At 40.4% G+C, this 22075-nt stretch overlaps 1 protein-coding gene across 5 annotated transcripts in view; it reads right to left on the reverse strand.

Annotated features, from left to right (window-relative positions):
• Positions 1–21608, reverse strand: part of GCC2 (GRIP and coiled-coil domain containing 2) — a 63151-nt gene extending 41543 nt beyond the window's left edge. Inside the window, exons 1-4 of one of the 5 annotated variants that reach the window (XR_008651048.2) lie at positions 21272–21392; positions 21037–21093; positions 19601–19685; positions 18241–18308 (exon numbers count right to left, since the gene is read on the reverse strand). Coding sequence is in view for 3 of the 5 variants with exons in the window: in XM_055243854.2 (XP_055099829.1) it covers positions 18241–18308; positions 19601–19685; positions 21037–21093; positions 21272–21388 (327 nt within the window). In the remaining 2 variants the exon portion in view is untranslated. Of the gene's footprint in view, positions 1–18240; positions 18309–19600; positions 19686–21036; positions 21094–21271; positions 21393–21434 lie in introns of those variants that run through there. The other 4 variants (XM_055243856.2, XM_055243858.2, XM_055243854.2 and 1 more) reach the window with 4 other exon arrangements.
• Between the last annotated feature and the right edge of the window lie 467 nt (positions 21609–22075).

A 22075-nucleotide genomic window follows, 5' to 3' on the forward strand; every position in this document is an offset into this window, starting at 1 on the left:
AGGTGGCCAGGAGTGGTGGCTCATGCCTGCAATCCCAATACTTTGGGAGATGGAAGTGGGAGGATCAATGTTTGAGCCTAGGCAACAGGTGAGGCTCTGTCTCAAAAATAAATAAAAAAAATAAGACATGAGGCATAAAGATTCAAAAAGAAATGGTTTTTCAGATGGTATGACTGTTTATATAAAAAATCTAGAAGAATCTGTAGGTAATTAGAAACAATAGAGTTTCACAAAGTAGATACAGGATTAATATACAAAGTTCCATTTTTGGATACTAGTAGCAAATAATTCGAAAATATAATTACAAAGAAGACAGCATTTACAATGGTATCAAAGAATATCAAGAATCTAGAAAAGACTTTACCAAAAGATGTGTGAAGGCGTTCCACAGGGGAAATTATAAAACTACAGATTCCACGCAATTCCAATTAATCGCAATGAAGTTTTTCATGGAATATCACAAGATTCTAAACGTATACGAGAAAGTAAAAAGCCAAGAATAGCCAGGATACTTTTGAAGAGAACAAAGAGAGGACTTACTCTTCTAGATACCATGATTTACTATAAGGCTATAGAAAAATAATAAAGACAATATAGTATCAGCAAAGGCACAGACAACCAATGGAATAGAAAAAAGTTCAGACAAACACAAACATATTTTTAACCATAATATTAGATTAATAATGAAAGACTATTCAATAATTAAGGTTGAAAAAGTTATTGATATTAAAAAAGACTTGATACCATATTATAAACAAATAAACTCCAGATGGATTAAGATTTAAATGTCAAAAACACAGCTTTAAACTCAAGAAATCATAAGCTGGCCAGGTGCGGGTAGCTCATGCCTGTAATCCCAGCACTTGGGGAGGTTGAGGCGGGTGGATCACGAGGTCAGGAGATCGAGACCATCCTGGCTAACACAGTGAAACCCCCATCTCTACTAAAAATACAAAAAATTAGTTGGGCGTGGTGGCGGGCGCCTGTAGTTCCAGCTACTCGGGAAGCTGAGGCAGAAGAATGGCATGAACCCGGGAGGTGGAGCTTGCAATGAGCCGGGATCGCCCCATTGCACTCCAGCCTGGGCGATAGAGCGAGACTGTCTCAAAAAATAAATAAATCAATAAAAAAGAAACCATAAGCTGGGAGAAGATATTTACCACACAAACAACAAAAATAACAAAAAATATATATTTTAAAAAATTCTACAAACCAGCAACCCATTGGCCCATTAAGAAAATGGATGTTGGCCGGGCGTGGTTGCTGATGCCTGTAATCCCAGCACTTTGGGAGGCTGAGGTGGGCGGATCACAAGGTCAGGAGATCGAGACCATCTTGGCCAACATGGTGAAATCCCGCCTTTACTGAAATACAAAAAATTTGCTGGGCGTGGTGGCATGTGCCTGTAATCCCAGCTATTTGGGAGGCTGGGGCAGAGGAATCGCTTGAACCCAGAAGGCAGAGGTTGCAGTGAGCTGAGATCATGCCACTGCACTCCAGCCTGGCGACAGAGCGAGACTCCATCTTAAAAAAAAAAAAAAGAAGAAAATGGATGTTATACACAAAAAGAATACTCTCAATCCAGACCACATGATCTATCATTTTACACCTATTTGATCGGCAAAAATAAAAATGTATGACAATACCAGTGCTGGAGAGGATATGGTTCCATAGCATCCCTTGTACATTGCTGGTAGAAGTTATTTCAATTACTTAATAGTGGTTTGGCACTATCTCCTGAGGTTGAACCTTCATGTAACTTTTGATGCAAAGATTCCACCCATTTACTTATTAAGAATCCTTTGCACATTTATAAAGGAGATGTACATCACATAAACCTTGGCATAACCCCAACATCCATTAACAGTCTAGTTCATGAATGAACTGTGTTATTGTAATACAATGTCATACTTTATAGCAGCATGGTGGCATGCAATGATACAGATGAGCTTTAGAAAAATATTAAGTGCAAAAAGTCCTAATACATTACAAACAACATGATACCCTTTTAGTGAAGTTAAAAACTAAAACAAAAAAATTATAAAATGATACTTATAAACGTAAAAAAACTTTATAAAAGGAAAAGGAATGATGAACATGAGACTTAGGATTATGGTTTCCTGGGGTGTGGGAAACTAGTGGGGGTGGAGTAGCAAGGGGGTGAGGATTACAATGTAAGATGTCTATTATTTTAAAGATCCTAGCTTTTGGGGGGGTTCACATGTGATTATATCACAAATAATTAAATTGGAAGGAAATGGAGACAATGCAAAGGAGGCAGAAGTAAAGTCCAAAACAGCATAAATTTATTAGCTCAGAAAGATTATAGAACTTGTTGAATCTTTAAATAAGATGAGAAAAGAATATTCATATATCAAGAATGAGCTCTTTGAAATGAAATATTTAACATCAAATAGAAATTTTAATACAATGATGGAAAAATTAAAAGTGAATGACATTTCTTCTTAGACAAAAGGAAAAACTCTATTGAGAAAAAGGAAAAACTCTATTGCAAATATAAATCTAGATGAGCATTCTGGAAAGTTTTGTGGCATACTCTATATAGACTGTCTCCTTCAACTTCCATAATCAACACATTCTTTCTTGCCTGCCTCTTCTACAGACAGTATAAAAGCTAAAACCTAAAACCCCTGATTTTTCAGATCAACAGGATGAGGATGCAGGAGCACAGGGATAAAGAGTGTCTGGGTCCTGATGACATCACTGGAAGACTGTACCAGCCTGAGAACTGCTATGTCTAAACTTCTTAGATGAAGTAATACTAATTTAAAAACTTTATTATTTAAGAAAACAAAAACAAAACAGATGTAGAAAAATTCAGAGTTCTATATTGTTACAGCTATCATTCAAACATGAGAGTAGAATAAAGGAATATTTAAATACAAGACAATACAAAAATTTACCTACATGTGTTCATTCTTAGGAAGTTACAGAAGAATGTGCTCTACCAAAATGAGATGGTTAACCCAGAGAGTGAATGACATGTGACCTAGCAAAGAACAGGGGGCCAATACAAGTAAGCAGTGTAGAGGTTCATAGGATCATCACAAAAGGCCTGCCCAAAAGTATAGGAAGACAGAAGACAGGTACCAGGAATAAAGATAAAACAAAGATTATTTAATCTGTTTGATCATTTGGAAAGTAGAAGGGGTGGTGAAAGACAGCTAGATTTTCACCTGTTGTAACAGGAAGTTTTAGAACTGATAAATCAAGTAACAGCAGTATAGACATATTATTTAGAAATACAGACATAATTTTCAGAAGCTATTGGGTATTATAAGTTATTTAGAATTTGGTATTAAAAATTATGTGCATATGACTTTGGTTAAAACAACCTGAATTTTAAAATTAGTTTTTTCACATTATATATAAGTATTACAATATAAACTTCTGATTGGTAAGTATCAGAAGTCTAAATAAATTAATTTTAGGAGATCTATATATACAGGCTAAATGCAAACAACTATTAAAACCTTAAAGATGAGAAGCACGGAATGGACAGTATTTCTTAGGAAATACAAATTTGATTTCAGCTTAAAAGAGAAATTATTAACTGTGATATGGACTAGAAATTCAAGTATCTTAACATGCAATTTTTTCATGCTTCTTGCATTTAGAAGCAGCATAAATATTAACCCTAATACTGTGCACCTCAAATTTTGACATGAGAAATATGGTTCCTTACTCCTTCTTTAAAAGTCAAACGTGCAAGGTTTGCAATGCAACTAAGATTGTATTCTAATGCACTAGATGTCTACCAGAAGTTTTAGTCATAATTTAAACTTGTAAGGACATACATTTTAACATGTTATATAAAGAACATAAAAGTTTCTATTAAAAGCTATAGGTTTTTCCAGTGTACTTTCCCAAAAAAGTGGTGTAACTTAGCAAGAAAGCCTTTTCAGTTTTCCAGAAATGTAGAGAACATATTATTACATTGCTATATGAGTTTTCTAAAATAGAGAACTTACTTGTAGCAGTTGAGTAAGGGATGAACACCTGTTAACATCACTCCCAAAATAATTTTCTTAAATTGTTACCTTCTGAGACTTGAGTGGTCAGGATAACATGCTTTAATATTAAATCAATAACCTGCCTAGGCAAAGAATTCATGACTAATACCTCAAAAGCAAATTTAACAAAAACAAAAACAAACAAATGGGACCTAATTAAACTTTTTAGTTTAATTGCTTATACCCCAAAAGCTACTGAAATAAAACCTGAACTTTTTAATTAGCTTCTGCACAGCAAAAGAAATAATCAACAGAGTACAGACCATTCACAGAATGGGAGAAAATATTTGCAAACCACGCATTTGACAAAGGACTAGTATCCAGAATCTACAAGGACTCAACAAATCAGCAATAAAAAACCCCAAATAATCCCATTAAAAAGTGGGCAAAGGACATGAATAGACATTTCTTAAAAGGATATATAAAAATGGCCAACAAACATATTAAAAAATGCTCAACATCATAATCATCAGGGAAATGCAACTTAAAGCCATAGTGAGATACCACCTTAATCCCAGCTACTCAGGAGACTGAGGGAGAATAGTTTGAACCTGGGAAGCAGAGGTTGCAGTGAGCGCAGATTGCGCCACTGCACCCCGGCCTGGGTGACAGAGAGAGACATTTCAAAAAATGTCAAAAACAACAGATGTTTGCGTGGATGTGGGGAAAAGGGAACACTTATACACCGCTGATGGGAATGCAAATTAGTACAACTTCTATGGAAAACAGTATGGAGACACCTTAAAGAGCTAAACATAGATCTATCATTCGATCCAGCAATCCAAAATGACTTATTTTCTTTTGGGTAGATACCAAAAGAAAATAAGTCATTAGATGACTACACTTGTACACATATGTTCATGGTGGCACAATTCACCATTGCAAAGATGTGGAACCAACCTAAGTGCCCACTGACTAATGAGTGGATAAAGGAAATGTGGCACATATACACCATGGAATACTACTCAGCCATAAAAAGGAATGAAATAATGTCTTTTTAGGCAACTTGGATGGAGCTAGAGGTCATTATTCTAAATAAAGTAAAACCAAAAACCATATATATTCCCACTTGTAAGTGGGAGCTAAGCTATGAGTACGCAAAGCCATACAGAGTGATATAGTGGACGTTAGAGACTCAAAAGAGGGAGGGTGGAAGGTGAGCTAGGGATACAAAACTACACACTACTCGGAGGCTGAGGCAGGAGAATGGCGTGAACCCGGGAGGCGGAGCTTGCAGTGAGCCGAGATTGCGCCACTCCAGCCCGGGCGACACAGCGAGACTCTGTCTCAAAAAAAAAAAAAAAACTACACAGTAGGTATAATGTTCACTACTCTGGTGATGGGTGCACTAAAATCTCAGACTTCACCACTATATAATTCATCCATGTAACAAAAAACCTCTTGTACCCCAAAAGCTATTGAAATAAAAAGTCTTTTAAAAATCAATACTCTGAGATCAAGGTTAGGAGAGGGCTTCAAAAGGTGGCTGATTAGAGGCATCTCTTACTTACCTCCTCCACTATGAATCAAAATAGTGAGTAGATAATTACATATATATATAGATCATCCAAGAGAGAACACAAATTCAACAGAGAAGTGACAGAAAACACCTTAAGGTGACAGTTTGGAAATTTGTCCCCACCCAAATCTCATGTTGAAATGTAATCCCCAGTGTTGGCGGTGGGGTCTGGTGGGAGGTGTTTGGATCATGGGGGTGGATTCCTCATGAATGGCTTGAGCCATTCCCTTGGTGAAAAGTGAGCTCTTACTCTGAGTTCACAAGATTTGGTTGTTTAAAAGTGTGGCACCTCTTCCCACAGTGCTCTCTCACTTGCTCCTGCTTTCGCCATGTGACGTGCTGCTTCCCCTTTGCCTTCTGCCATAAATAAAAGCTCCCGGAGGCCTCCCTAGAAGCCAAAACTATGCTTCCTGAACAGCCTGCAGAACGATGAACCAATTAAACCTCTTTTCTTATTAATTACCCAGTCCCAGGTCTCCATCCCTCCCGTCTCCCTCCCTCCCTCCTTCCCTCCCTCCCTCTTTCCTTCCATACTTCCATTTTTCCCATAGACCTCTGGTATTTCTTCATACCAATGCAAAAATGGCCTAAAACATAAGGAAAGAGAAGGAAGCAAGGCAGCCTGCTCAGCTACAGTTGGCTGGGAGAAAAGAGAAACTCCCCAATGCTCAGAAAGGCTGAGAGACTCTCAGCTGTCCACATTCCTGTTGCAGACTTCTACAATCCTAGCCACAGAAGGGTCCCTTGACCCCTGTGGGTCCCAAGACTCACATAGGGAGTTTCCTGAAAGCCGCATGAAGGCATTGCTCCAGAGAGCTCACGCTGTCCCCACAAGCCCGAGTTTTGAACAGTGGCAGCACAGTGCCATGGCCTCCACTCCACTGGATTATGTCTTGCCCGGCAACCCAGGCTGAGGTGGCAGCACGGGTGGCAATCTTGCCCCTTCTAACCATGCAGAGGGGCGGCTGAGCATTCTCATGAACCCTGAGGACAAATTCCACTGCCTGCAGCCGCTGTGGCTAAAGACCGCTGTGGGCCGAGGCACAGGTGATGCTGCCTACCTATGGCTGCTCCCAGGGGAAGCAACTTCACTCTCCTCAGTAGCAGCGACACAACATGCTGCTGTCTCCACCTGAACATTCCGCTGGTGGCCTGGGACACTCACCCCACCCTTATACACCACAGCTGGCATCTTTACACACCACCGAGGAACCTAAGGGCACACAGCCTGTCCTGGCTCCAGCCCCTACCAGTACCTGAGAGCAATGTCCAGGGGACTAGGTATTGTCCAGCCCAGTCCATTACCAGTGGCACCTGCGCACTCAACCTGGGGCCTGAGATAGGGCCCACTTAACCTGCTGCTACCACCACAGCTGGCACTCATTGCTATGCACCACCTGTGGATATGGAGACTGGCCCAATCAACAAATCACAGTCACTGCCAAAACCAATGCTGATCAGTTACGCCCCAGAGGGTTGTCCCACCACTGCTGTTGCCATTTCCCATGCTACATCCACTGCCCAGGGGCTCAAGAACCCACCCAACAGCCTGGCCCACTGCTGCCATTCCCAGCACCTGATCAAGCTACCTGGAGGCTCAAGAATTGGCCTGCTAACACTGGTGCCAGCAGACACACTTTGGGGCCCAGGGATAGGCATGCTCAATCCACAACTGCCACCACTGCGACCTGAAGACTGGCCTACTTGGCATTGCAGGCCCCAGCAAAACTTTATCACAGCCTCCACTAACAACTGCACCCTAAGTCACTGACGAAATCACAGACACCACTGACGCTGTTTACAGCCAAAGAAGTCATACTGATCCTACGCTACTGCACCCACCTAAAATCAAAGCCACTATGCTCTACCCCAGCAATACTAAAGATACATCTTCAGGAAAAAGTTCTTCCCTACAAAAGTAAATTAAAAAAACTGGAAAAAGTGACTATTACACCAGATGCACAGATATCAAGGTAAAGGACATAGAAAACATTAAAAAGCATGGACACATGACATCTCCAAAGGAACACAATAATTCTCTAGCAACAGATCTCAATCTAAAAGAAATTCATAAGATACTGGAAAAAGAATTCAAAATTTTGATACTAAAGGAGCTCAGTGAGATACAAAAAATTTCCAAAAAACAATACAAAGAAATCAGAAAAACAATTCAGGATATGAATGACAAATTTACCAGAGATAAAGATCAGAAAAAAAGAACCACATAGAAATTCTAGAACTGAAGAATTCATAGAATAAAAAACAAAATACATTCAAAAGCTTCAACAATGGACTAGATCAAGCAAAAGAAAGAATGTCAGAACTTAAAGACAGGTCTTTTTTTTCTGATATAGTAAAAAAAAAAAAAAAAAAAGTGTAAAAGAATTTTTAAAAATGAGCAAAGGTGGCCAGATGCGGTGGCTCATGCCTGTAATCCCAGCACTTTGGGAGGCTGAGGCAGGTGGATCATCTGAGGTCAGGAGTTCAAGACTAGCCTGGCCAACATGGTGAAACTCTGTCTCTATTAAAATTACAAAAATTAACTGGGCGTGGTGATGGGCATCTGTAATCCCAGCTACTCGCGAGCTTGAGGCAGGAGAATCACTTGAACCCGGGAGGTAGAGGTTGCAGTGAGCCGAGATCACATCATTGCACTCCAGCCTGGGTGACAGAGCAAGACTCTGTCTCAAAAAAAAAAAAAAAAAAAAAAAAAGCAAAGTCATTGTGACATATGCAACTCCATAAAGTGACCAAATATTTATTTATTTATTTATTTTATTTTATTTTGAGACTGAGTCTCGCTCTGCCCCCCAGGCTGGGGTGCAGTGGCGTGATCTCGGCTCACTGCAAGCTCTGCCTCCTGGATTCACACCATTCTCCTGCCTTAGCCTCCCGAGTAGATGGGAATACAGGCGCCCGCCACTACGCCCGGCTAATTTTTTTGTATTTTTTAGCAGAGACGGGGTTTCACTGTGTTAGCCAGGGTGGTCTTGATCTCCTGACCTCGTGATCCGCCCACCTTGGCCTCCCAAAGTGCTGGGATTACAGGCGTGAGCCACCGCGCCTGGCCTCCAAATATTTATTTGAATTATTGGGGTATCTGAAAGCAAAGAGAGAAGAAAAGGATTAGAAAACCTATTTAGTGGCCGGGAGCGTGGCTCACGCCTGTAATCACAGCACTTCGGGAGGCCGAGGCGGGCAGATCACAAGGTCAGGAGATCAAGACCATCCTGGCTAACACAGTGAAACCCCATCTCTACTAAAATACAAAAAAAAGATTAGCCGGGCGCAGTGGTGGGCGCCGGTAGTCCCAGCTACTTGGGAGGCTGAGGCAGGAGAATGGTGTGAACCTGGGAGGTGGAGCTTGCAGTGAGCTGAGATAGGCCACTGCAGTCCGGCCTGGGCGAAAGAGTGAGACTCTGTCTCAAAAAAAAAAAAAAAAAAAAAGAAGAATAAAACCTATTTAGTGGCCAGGCACAGTGGCTCATGCTTGTAATCCCAGCACTTTGGGAAGCTGAGGCGGGTGGATTACCTGAGGTCAGGAGCTCGAGACCAGCCTGGCCAACATGGTGAAACCCCATCTCTACTAAAAATACAAAAAATTAGCTGGGCATGGTGGCAGATGGCTGTAATCCCAGCTACTTGGGAGGCTAAGGCAGGACCACTTGAACCCAGGAGGTGGAGGTTGCAGTGAGCCAAGATCGCGCCACTGCACTCCAGCCTGGGCCACAAGAGTGAAACTACGCCTCAAAAACAAAACAAAACCAAAAAATACCAGAAAACCTATTTAGTGAAATAATACATGAAAACTCACCAAGTCTAGCAAGAGAGGTAGATATCCAGATACAGGAGGCCCAGGTATCCCCAAACAAATACAATGGAAAAAGGTATTCTCTATGGCATGTTTATAGTCAACTGCCATAAATCAAAGACAAAGAGAATTCTAAAAACAGCAAAGAGGAAAAAAAAAATCCAGCAAAAAGCATCTAGTCACCTATAAAGGAACCCCCATCAGACTTACAGCAGGTTTCTCAGTAGGAAGCTTACAGACCCAGAGAAAAGAGAATAGAAAAGAGAATAATATATTCATTGGAGATAAGAGAATGATATATTCAAAATGTTGAAGGAAAAACTCCCAGCCAAAGTGTATTAGTCTGATCTTGCACTGCTATAAAGAACTATCTGAGCCTGGGTAATTTATAAAGAAAAGAGATTAAATTGGCTCATGGTTCTTCAAGCTGTATAGGAAGCATGGCTGGGGATGCCTCAGGAAACTTACAATCATGGCAGAAGGCAAAGAGGAAGGAGGCACGTCTTACAGAGTCGGAGCAGGAGGAAGACAGTGAAGGGGAAAATGCTATACACTTTTAAACAACCAGATCTCGTGAGAAGTCACTCACTATCACGAGAACAGCAAGGGGGAAGTTCATGTTTATCCCCATGATCCAGTCACTTCCCACTAGGCCTCGCCTCCAACACTGAAGATTACAATTTGACATGAAATTTGGGCAGGGACACAAATCCAAATCATATCACAAAGATACTATAATCAGCAAAATTATCCTTCATAAATGAAGGAGAAATAAGGTCTTCTCCAGACAAGCAAAAGCTAAGGGAATTCATTACCACTAGACCAGACCTACAAGAAATGTTCAAGGAAGTCCTAAACCTGAAAGTGAAAGGATGACATTTATGATCATAAAAACACACACAAATAGAAAACTCACTGGTAAAGCAACACACAAATAAGGAAGAGAAAGGACTCAAATGGTACCACTATAAAAAGACGGCAAACCATTATAACAAACAATAAGAGAAAGGAAGAAAGAATATATAAAGCAACCAGAAAACCATTAATATGACAGAAAAAAGGCTCACATATCATTAATAACTTTGCATGTAAATGGAGTTAAGCTCTCCTCTTAAAAGATACAGGCCGGCTAAAAGGATAAAAAACATAATCCAACTACGTACTGACCACAAAAAATGCACTTTCTCTGTAAAGAGACATATAGACTGAAAGTTAAAGCATGGAAAAAGATATTCCATGCAAATAGAAACAAAATGAGCAGAGAGAACAAAAGGATTAGAAAATCTATTTAGTGGCCAGGCACGGTGGCTCATGCTTGTAATCTCAGCACTTTGGGAAGCTGAGGCGGGTGGATCAACTGAGGTCAGGAGCTCAAGACCAGCCTGGCTAACATGGTGAAACCCCGTCTCTACTAAAAATACAAAAAATTAGCTGGGCATGGTGGCAGACAGCTGTAATCCCAGCTACTTGGGAGGCTGAGGCAGGATCACTTGAACCCGGGAGGCGGAGACTGCAGTGAGCTGAGATCGCGCCACTGCACTCCAGCCTGGCAGCAGCATGATCTCTGCTCACTAAAACCTCTGCATCCCAGGTTCAAGCGATTCTTCTGCCACAGGCTCCTGAGTAGCTATACTTAGATAAAACAGACTTTAAGTCAAAAATAGTAGAAAAAAAAAAAAAAAAAAAAAAAAAAAAAAAAAAAGACAAAGAAGGTCATTATATAATGGCAAAGGAATCAAACCAGCAAAAAGATGTAACAATTCTAAACATATATGAACCCAACACTGGAGCACCCAGATTCCTAAAGCAAGTATTACTAGATCTAGAGAGAGACAGACTCCAGTGCAATAGTACTGGGCAACCTCACCCCACTCTCAGCATTAGACAGATCATCTGGACGGAAAATTAACAAAGAAACATTGCATTTAAACCGGACTTTAGACCAAATGGACCTAACAGATGTTTACAGAACATTTTATCCAACAGCTGCAGAATACATATTTTTCTCGACAGCACATGAATCATTCATTCTTCAGAAAAGACCATGTTAGGCCACAAAACCATTCTCAACAAATTTTTAAAAATCAAAATCGTATCAAGTATGTTCTCGAACCACAATGTAATATTAGAAATCAGTAACAAGGGGAACTTTGGAAGTGACAGAAATACATGAAAATTAAATAGCATGGTCTCAAATGACCATGGGTCAATAAGGAAATTAAAATGAAAATCAAAAAATTTCTTGGAACAAATGAAAATGGAAACTACAACATACCAAAACCTATGTGATACAACAAAAGCAGTGCTAAAAGGTAAGTTCATGGCAATAAACGCCTACATTCAAAAAGTAAAAAGATTTCACACAATCTAATGATTTACCTCAATGAACCAGAAAGAACAAGCCAAACCCAAAATTAGCAGAAGGAAACGACTAATAAAGATCAAAGCAGAACTAAATGAAATAGAGACTTTTAAAAAAGGCAGAGGATCAACAGAATGAAAAGCTTGTTCTTCAAAAAGATAAACAAAATTGATAAACTACTAGTTAGGCTAACAACAACAAAAAAGAAGACCTAAATAAAATCAGAAATGAAAAAGGAGACATTACAACCGTTCTCATGGAAATAAATAGACCATCAGAGAATATTATGAACAGCTATGCACTCACAAACTGGAAAACCTAGAGGAAATGGATAAATTTCTGGAAACATACAATCTATCAAAGAAAAATCCAGGAAAAAAATAGAAAACCTGAACAAATTAATAATGAGTAGCAACAATGAATCAGTAATAAAAAGTCTCCCCAGAAAGAAAAGCCCAGAACCAGATGGATGCACACTGAATTCTACCAAATGTATAAAGACCTAATCCAATCCTCCTGAAACTACTCCAAAAAACTGAAGAGGTGGCAATTTTCCCTAACTCATTCTAGAAAGCTGGTGCTACCCTGATACCAAAACCAGACAAGGACACAGCAAAAAAAAAAAAAAAAAGAAAGAAAGCAACAACCAATATCCCTGATGAACACCAATGCAAAATTCCTCAACAAAATACTAGCAAACCAAATCTAACAGCATATCGAAAAGGTAATACACCATGATCAAATGAATTTATTCCAGGGATGCAAGGATGGTTCAATATATGCAAATCAATGTGACATATCACATCAACAGAATAAAGGGCAAAAGTCATACATCATCTCAATAGACGCAGAAAAAGGAATTCATAAAATTCAAAATCCCTTCAGGATGAAAACTCTTAGCAAACTAGGCACAGAAGGATTATACCTCAAAATAATAAAGGCCACATATGACAAACTCACGTTAATATCACATAAAAATGGGGAAAAGTTGAAAATCTTTCCTCTAAGAACTGAAGACAAAGATGCCCACTTTCACTACTACTATTCAACATGGGACTGACAGTCCTAGCCAGAACAATTAGGCAAGAGAAAGAAATAAAAGGCATCCAAATTGGAAACATGGAAGTTAAACTGTCCCTCTCTACAGATGACAAAAGACCATCAAAAAACTCTTAGAGCTGATAAATAAATTCAGTAAAGTTGCTGGACACAAACTCAACATACAAAAACCAGTAGCATTTCTACATACCAACAATAAAATAGCTAAAAAAGGAAATCAAGAAGGCAACACCTTTTACAGTAGCTCAAACAAAAGCCAAAGAAGTGTAAGATCTCTATAATGAAAACTACAAAAACACAGATGAAAGAAACTGAAGAGAACACAAATAAGTGGGAAGACATTTCATGCTCATAGAATATTGTTAAAATGATCATACTACCCAAACTAATGTACAGTTCAATGAAATCCCTATTAAAATACCAACATCATTTTTTGCAGAAACAGAAAAAAGAATCCTAATATTTTCATGATACCAAAAACAAAGCCAGAAAAGCTAAAGAAATTCTGAGTTAAAAAATAAAGTGGAGGCATCACATTACTTGACTTCAAAACATATTACAAGGCTGTAGAAACCAAAGCAACAAAGTAATGGTATATAAACAAGCATACAGACCAATGGAACAAAATAGAGAACTTAAAAATAAATCCTCATATTTATAGACAACCGATCTTCGACAATGCCATTAAGAACACACACTGGGCAAAGGACACCCTCTTCAACAAATGGTGCCAAGAAAACCAGGTGACTATATGCAAAAGAATGAAAGTGAGTCCCTATCTCTCATCATTTAGTTGATACAAATATCAACAAAAATAGATTAAAGACTTATATATAAGACCCAAAAGTGTAAAACTAGAAGAAGAAAACACAGGGCAGATGCATCAAGACATTGGTCTAGGCAAAGATTTTATGGCTAAGATCTCAAAGCCCAGGCAACAAAAACAGACAAATAGGACTACATTAAACTGAAAGGCATCTTAAATTTTTTTTTTTTTTTTTTTTTAATATAAGGGTTCCCTCTGTCACCCAGGCTGGAGTGCAATAAGTGTGATTATGGCTCACAGCAGCCTCAACCTCCTGGGATCAAGTGATCTTCCCATCTCAGTGTGCCAAGAAGATGGGACTACAGACATGTTCCACTATGTCTGGCTAATTTATGTTTTTGTAGAAATGGATCTTGCTATGTTTCTCAGGCTGGTCTCAAACCACTTGGCTCAAGTGATCCTCCTGCCATGGCTTCCCTTAATGCTGAGATTATAGGCTAAAAAGCTTCTGCATAGCAAAAGAAACACCACCATGAAGAAGACAACCTCTTAAATGGGACAAAATATTTGCAATGTACTCATCCAATATGGGACTAATATCCAGAGTATACAAGGAACTCAAACAACAAAACAACATTAAAAAATAACCCCATTAAAAAATAGGCAAGGGACATGAATAGACATTTCTTAAAAGACAAAGAAATGGCCAACAAGTATATGATAAAATACTCAATATCACTAATCATCAGGGATATGCAAATCAAAACCACAATGAGGAATGGCTATTAAGAAGAAAAAAAGTAACAGATATTAGTGACAATGTGGAGAAAGGAGAACTCTTCTACACTGTTGGTGGAAGTGTAGGTAAGTATAGCCACTACAGAAAACAGTTGGGGATTTCTCAGGCCGGGAGCGGTGGCTCACGCCTGTAATCCCAACACTTTGGGAGGTTGAGGCTGGCTCCCAAAGTGGTCAAGGGATCGAGACCATCTGGCTAATATGGTGAAACCCCATCTCTACTAAAGAATATAAAAAATTAGCCAGGCTTGGTGGCCAGCACCTGTAGTCCCAGCTACTCGGGACGCTGAGGCAGAAGAATGGTGTGAACCTGGGAGGCAGAGCTTGCAGTGAGCCAAGTTTGCGCCACTGCACTACAGCCTGGGTGACAGAGCAAGACTCCATCTCAGAAAAAAGAAAACAGTTGGGGATTTCTCAAAAAACTAAAAATAGAACTACCATACAATCCAAAAACCCCAATATTGGTAGTTATTGAAAAGAAATCAATATAACAAAGGGATATATGCACTCCTGTGTTTATTGCAGCACTATTCACAATAGCAAATATATGATATCAACCTAAGTGCCCATCAAAGGATGAATGGATAAATGTGGTATATATACACAATGGAATACTATATTGCCATAAAAAAGAATAAGATCAGGCCATTTCCAGGAATATGGATGGAGCTGGAGGTCATTATGTTAAGTAAAATCTAAGACAGGGAAAGATAAGTATTTTTCAAAATAGCCAGAAGACTTGAAATGTACCCAACATGTATATATGATAAATACCTGGGTGTGGATACTAAATACTCTGATTTGATGATTATATATTCTATGCATTTAACACAATTTCACATGTACCCCATGGATATGTATAAATATAACGGATCAAGAAAAAAAAAAAGAAGGAAAAAAAAACCTTAAAGGTAAAGTTGGCTAACTTGGAGAATTTTTTTTTTTCTTGAGACGGAGTCTCACTCTGTCGCTCAGGCTGTAGTGCAGCAGCACTATCTCAGCTCACTGCAACCTCTGCCTCTTGGGTTCAAGCGATTCTTCTGCTTCAGCTACCGAGTAGCTTGGGCTACAGGCGTGTGCCACCATGCCTGGTTAATTTTTGTATTTGGAATAGAGATGGGGTTTCACCAAGTTGGCCAGGCTGGTCTCCAACTCCTGACCTCAGGTGATCCATCCCAAAGTGCTGGGATTACAAATGTGAGCCACTGAGCCTGGCTGAAATTTTCTAATCTTGTCTTTAGGAGTAGTTTTGACAGTGGGAGAATATATTGATGAGTGATAAGGAGGAAACAGCAGGTAGATATTTAAATGTTCTTATTCTGAAATGCAATTCCGTAAAAAGTATTATAAAAGAGTTAATGGATAAAAAACTAGAAAACACTCTAGAGGTTGCAGTGAGCGGAGATCATGCCACTGCACTCCAGCCTGGGCGATAGGGAGAAATCCTATCTCAAGAAAAAAAAAAAAATCCCCCAGAAATAATACATGGTAGTAATAACAATGATAACTAACAATTACTGGGTACTTATGTGACCAACCCAGTTCTATGTGCAGTAGATGTATTACCTTATCAATCCTATATTTCTACATCAATCCTATTTGTACCTCAATCCTACAAACAGAAAGTATTATTATTGCTGTTCTACACATGACAAAACTGAATCACAGAGAAAGAATTTAAGAAACTTAGTCAAGGTCACACAGCTGGTCAGTAGAGGAACAAGGGTCTGAAAGCCTGACTCAGGCAGTCTGGGTGTAATCGACCTTCTTCCATAATTACCATATAGTTGTACTGTGGCTATCATGGATTAAGAAAACATATAATGACCAAACATACAAAGAAGACTACTGTAAACTCAGTAATACTTAAATGAAACAGTACATTATAAAATGAAGTGACATTTGTGCACATCATTCTAGCTTCATACATTGTAACTAAAGAACAAAATGATACTGTGTGACATGCATATGGATTTAAAGACCCCTTGTAATAACTCTCTGGGAGTCCCTCAGTAGTCCACTGCTCACAAGTGGGGAGCCACTGATGAGAAAATAAGATAATATATAACCAGGCTGGGCGCAGTGGCTCACGCCCGTAATCCCAGCACTTTGGGAGGACGAGGCAGGTGGATCACGAGGTCAGGAGATCGAGACCATCCCGGCTAACGCAGTGAAACCGTCTCTACTAAAAATACAAAAAATTAGCCGGGCATGGTGGCGGGTGCCTGTAGTCCCAGCCACTCGGGAGGCTGAGGCAGGAGAATGGCGTGAACCCAGGAGGCGGAGCTTGCAGTGAGCCGAGATTGTGCCACTGCACTCCAGCCTGGGCAACAGAGTGAGACTCTGTCTCAAAATAAACAAATAAATAAATAAATATATAACCAAAGGATATTATGCAAAAGCAGTGAAAACAGCATTTCAGAGCTCGGAGATGCAAAAGAAACTTTATAGAAGCTTGGCCTAAGGTGGGGAATGAAAGTGAAGGAATGAAAAAGCATTTGTTAGCATTAAGGGAGTGGAAATAAGAATAAGCAACTCAGGTTTTTTTTTGTTTTTTTTTTTTAAATGGAGCCTTGCTGTTGCCCAGGCTGGAGTACAGTGGCTCAATCTCAGCTCATTGCAACTTCTGCCTCCTGGGTTCAAGCAATCCTCGTGCCTCAGCCTCCTGAGTAGTTGGGATTTCAGGTGTGGGCAATCACGCCCAGCTAAATGTTGTATTTTTAGTACAGACAGGGTTTCACCATGCTGGCCAGGCTGATCTCAAACTCCTGACTTCAAGTGATCCTCCCACCTTGGCCTCCCAAAATGCTGGGATTACAGGTGTGAGCCACTGCATTTGGCCTGCAACTCAGGTTTTTAAACAGGGAATAAAAACAATATTTTGTTATCTGACAGGATTACATAAGACTAAAAAGAGAAAGAGAACCCAGTGAGGTTCTTATTGAAATAGGTTAAGTATTTGATGTGTTTAACATAAAGCCATAGAAATGAAGAGAAAAAAGATAAACTGGAACAATATCTTAAAGCTATAATAGGTCTCTGGTGACTGACACATATAGAGAATAAAGGAAATAGAGAAGTTAAAGTGTCTCTAAAGTCAAAAGGTATAAAAAATTGTGGTGCCACTGGTCTAACCAAGGGAAGCAATTTGGTTGAGTTTGATGAGATAAGTGAAATGTGTGAGAGGGAAACACAACTGTGAGATCTGGGTCAGTAGTCATGTCCAGGGATATGGATCTATCTATAGATTATATACTGTACACCTAAAATCACTGAAGTCCTGAGCATGGCCAGGTTTTCTTAGGGGGCTGGGGAAGAGCAGAGAACGAAGATGAAGTAACAACCATAATTAGAATATATAGGCTGGGCATAGTGGCTCACGCCTGTAATCCCAGCACTTTGGGAGGCTGAGGCAGGCGGATCATGAGGTCAAGAGAGCAAGACCATCTAGGCCAACACGGTGAAATCCTGTCTCTACTTAAAATACAAAAATTAGCTGGGCGTGGTGGCCTGCGCCTGTAGTCCCAGCTACTTGGAAGGCTGAGGCAGGAGAATCGCTTGAACCCGGGAGGCAGAGGTTACAGTGAGCCAAGATCGCACCACTGCACTTCAGCCTGGTGACAGAGCGAGACTCTATCTCAAAAAAAAAAAAGAAAAAAAAAGAAAGAAAGAAAAAAGAAAATACGTGGGAAGAGAGTAGAATAATAATTTCAGAACAGAAAGAGACCTAGAAGTCATTAACCCACTCTTTTTACAGTGAATCAGATAGGTAAAAACAACCAAGGCAGAGAGGAAGTAGAACAGGGACAGAAAGCCAGATAGCCTCTAGCAGACTGACAATCCTCATGGAAATTTTATTTCTCTTTAGACATTTCCCAACGTAATAATTACCTTAATAATATCATCAGTTCCTTCAATAACAGGTTTTGATTTGAGTTCTTCAATTTCTTTCTCCAATTCTACACAATTAAAAAATAAAGGACTCCGGTTCAGAAATAAAGAACAAAATTACTGGGAAACTGATAAGTACATTCTCACAAAACCCCCCAAAATCTGCAAATTAGAATATATTTAAGCAGAATAGTATGATTAATCTCTGCACTCATCACTATACTTCAGCATTACATGGCCAATTTTGTTTCCTCCCAACCTGTACTTACTTCCTCCTTCACTGCTTTTCTTATCCATCTGATAATTTTCAAGTATATCCCAGACATATTATTTCACCTTTAAGTACATCTTACTATATAACCTTAAAGCAACAATCGCATATTAAGAATAAACGTTATCAAGAACAGACTGGCCAACATGGTGAAACCTCGTCTCTACTAAAAATACAAAAATTAGCCAGGCATGGTGGCAGGCGCCTGCAGTCCCAGTTACTCGGGAGGACTCGGGAGGCTGAGGCAGGAGAAACACTTGAACCCGGGAAGGGGAGGTTGCAGTGAGCCAAGATTGCACCACCGCACTCCAGCCTGGCCAAGAAAAGCGAGACTCTGTCTTAAAAAAAAAAAACAAAACAAAACAAAACAAAAAAAAAGAGAGAGAAAAGAAACGTTAATCTAAGTGTTTCATTAGCAAATGCCTAGATCTCAGGCCTAGAACTTCTTTCCAAATAAATTCTCTTCACTGCAAGGTGATCCAAACTTCTAAGACATAATTTTATCTTTCCTAATAGAAAATAAGTCTTAGCTTTTAGGCTAAGTAGTTAATATTTTAAGTCACTGGAAATTCAAGGGCTCATGTACACATACTAAAAAAAAGGATGCTAAGTTCTTTTTCCTTCTGGAATAAAAAGAAAACTGAATAGGGAATCAATCAACTTCAGCAGATAAATATACTTCAGTGTCTATAAATGGAAATCTTTTATTATTTTAATTGAGGAAGCTTTCCATCTCTTTGGGCTTATCTTCTGTCTCTAACATTTCAACTGACTTCTCTTGAAAAAACGCTTTACTCAGAAGAATCTAAAGTCTACATGAAGGAAAAACATACTTAACTTACACAAACTTTAAAAATCCTCCTCCCTGACTTTAACAACTCAAAAGTCACTGCGGTTTAGAGACGTGGGAATAATTTAGAAATCAGAGGTAAATTTTTAGAATGTTAAATAACAGATTCTACTACACTAAGGTGTATTTGGAGTCACTGGAAAACAAACAAAAACAAGCCAATGCATTATTTTAAAAACTACCATTTTAAACCACGATTAAAAAGACTGTGATCAAGATGAATATTTTCAACCCAATACCTGTACACTTTGATTTAGCTTTCTGTATTAGCATCATCTGTTTCTTGGCAAACTTGATGAGGTCTTCTTTGGGCAATGTTTCCAGCTGAAAGATGTGGTCATGTTACCAACTTGTTATAACTCATGTTTCTAGTATACCACAAAAAAGAAACAATGTCTGCCAGAAAACAAAAACATTCTACAGAATAAATCTTTATGCCAACCGCATACTTTGTTTCACTTTTTTTTTTTTTTTTTTGAGACAGAGTCTTGCTCTATTGCCCAGGCTGGAGTGCAATGACACGATCTTGGCTCACTGCAACCTCTGCCTCCCAGGTTCAAGCAATTCTCCTGCCTCAGCCTCCCAAATAGCTGGGATCATAGGCGCCTGCTACCACGCCCGGCTAATTTTTGTATTTTTAGTAGAGATGGGGTTTCACCATGTTGGCCAGGCTGGTCTCAAACTCCTGACCTCAGGTGATCCGCCCGCCTCGGCCTCCCAAAGTGTTGGGATTACAGGCGTGAGCCACCGCGCCCGGCCACATTTTTTAAAATCAGCAAATGCAACGTCAATTCTGTAATTGCTATGCAACTACTAAAAATTAGTTATGCAACTACTATGAAATGTAAAAACCAGGCCATATCCTCTTATAGCTAATGTTACAGGTTAACATTGCTAGCTTTTGATTTCTTTAATTGTAAAATTAGTGGGTTGGAGCTATTGCTACTTAAAATTCCTTGGAGCTGTAAAATTATTTCATTCTATTCAAGGCTGCAAGTCTTTGGTCACAAGAAAATTTAAGCATAATTACAGCAGCAAGATGAACCGGGTAACATTCAGGCTTTAATTAAAAAATTGAGCTTTACCACTTGAGAAAATTGCTTAAGCCTGTGGTCTCAGGTTTCTCATCTGTAAAAGGAGGGTAACAACAGTACCTATCTCATGGTTATCATGAAGCTTAAATGAAGGAACTGAGTGGTTAGGCAAGTGCCTAAAATTTAGCATGCAAACAATAAACCTTAGCAATAAACCACTATCATTTAGAATGATTGAATGTTAAACATTGTACAGGGCCATAAAACTGGACTAATTAAACTCTTTGGCAATGTAGAAACTGGAGCCCACAGATCGATATCCCTTGATTCCTACCCCATGTCACTGCTCCTTCCACTACACCACTATATAAACCTTCTTAGACTGCTTTGTTTAATGTTCGAAAAATAGCAGCATCTCCCAGCAGTGCTAACCAGGAGCAGGAAGTAAACAAAAAGTCTTTCTATATCGGGGTGGGCGGGGAATAAAGAAACAGGAAATGGATGGGTGACTGCGTACACTAAAATTGAGATCCCTTGGAGCGAGGCTATTTAACACAGTGCCCCCCTTCCCCATACCAAAGTTTTCCAATTCATCACCCTTTCACTCTTCAGGGAGCCCGCTATTCAAGTATTCTCTTCACCTTAGATTTCCCGGTCCCAGGGGTAGCTGGTGAAGCCACCCCATCTTGAACAGGATCCTGCAAAACAAAATCAAACCCAGTTGTCAGAAGAACTCTTTTCCTAATTCCACACGGAACGCGCAGAACTCTTACAGGGAAAAACCTTCTATGGAATCAAGTGGCGGAAAGTCTTGTGAGACAGAGAATGAGGGCGGACGGCGGTCGCTGTGGCAAATCGTATACAAACGGGCTCTACGGGGGCAGGTAACTGCCGGGGATGGAGTTGAGGAAAGATGGGTAGGCGACGGCAGCGCGGGCTTCGGGGCACCGAGAGGGAGACTACCGCGCCCTCCCATCGGGCACACTCCCACATCCCAAATCGCGGCGCGGAAGGCTTGATGGGAGGCAGTGGGCCCGACCTGACTTACGTCCATCTCCGCCAGCCCGCCGCCGGCCGGCAACCAGCCGCAGCCGCCGCTGCACTTCTGTTTGCGACAGCCTCTGGCGTAGGCTCGACTGCAGGTCAAAGGTCGCGCTCTCCGGGCAGCCCGCCCCCCACGTCTCCATAGCTACAACTCGGCAGCACTTCCGCTTCCGTCTCTGCGTCCGGGAGAAGGTTCCCCGCGCGGCGCTAAGGGCGGAGTTCGTGTAGAAGTTCTATCTGGGGCTCGATCCCTTGGCCTGCGGGTCACGGAGTAGGTGTGGGTCCAGCCACTGCCAGTTATTGGCATGGGAACGCGGGCCGATTACCCCTTGGGGCCTCGGGCCTCGGTTTCCGCGTCTGTAAAATCTTGTGAGAGTGAGGAGAGCATTGGATTGGAGGACAGGTTCCTCAGTCCCCCAAAGGTGTCAGCTATCCTGCGAGTGCCTGCGGGACCCATAGCTGCCTCCGGGGGGCTCTTTAGGCATTTGTGGCCAGCATGGTGCCCGGGAGCTCCGTGACTCACAGGTCAGGGATGCGGTGGAGGGCTTCCCTGAGGAGGCATTTCTTGACTCTGGAGGCTGTGAGGAGGTCCCTGGACAGCTCTGCCCTGCAGCCGCCCGGTACTGATGGTGATGT

This window comes from Symphalangus syndactylus, chromosome 14, assembly GCF_028878055.3.
Source record: "Symphalangus syndactylus isolate Jambi chromosome 14, NHGRI_mSymSyn1-v2.1_pri, whole genome shotgun sequence".
Lineage (NCBI taxonomy): Eukaryota > Metazoa > Chordata > Mammalia > Primates > Hylobatidae > Symphalangus > Symphalangus syndactylus.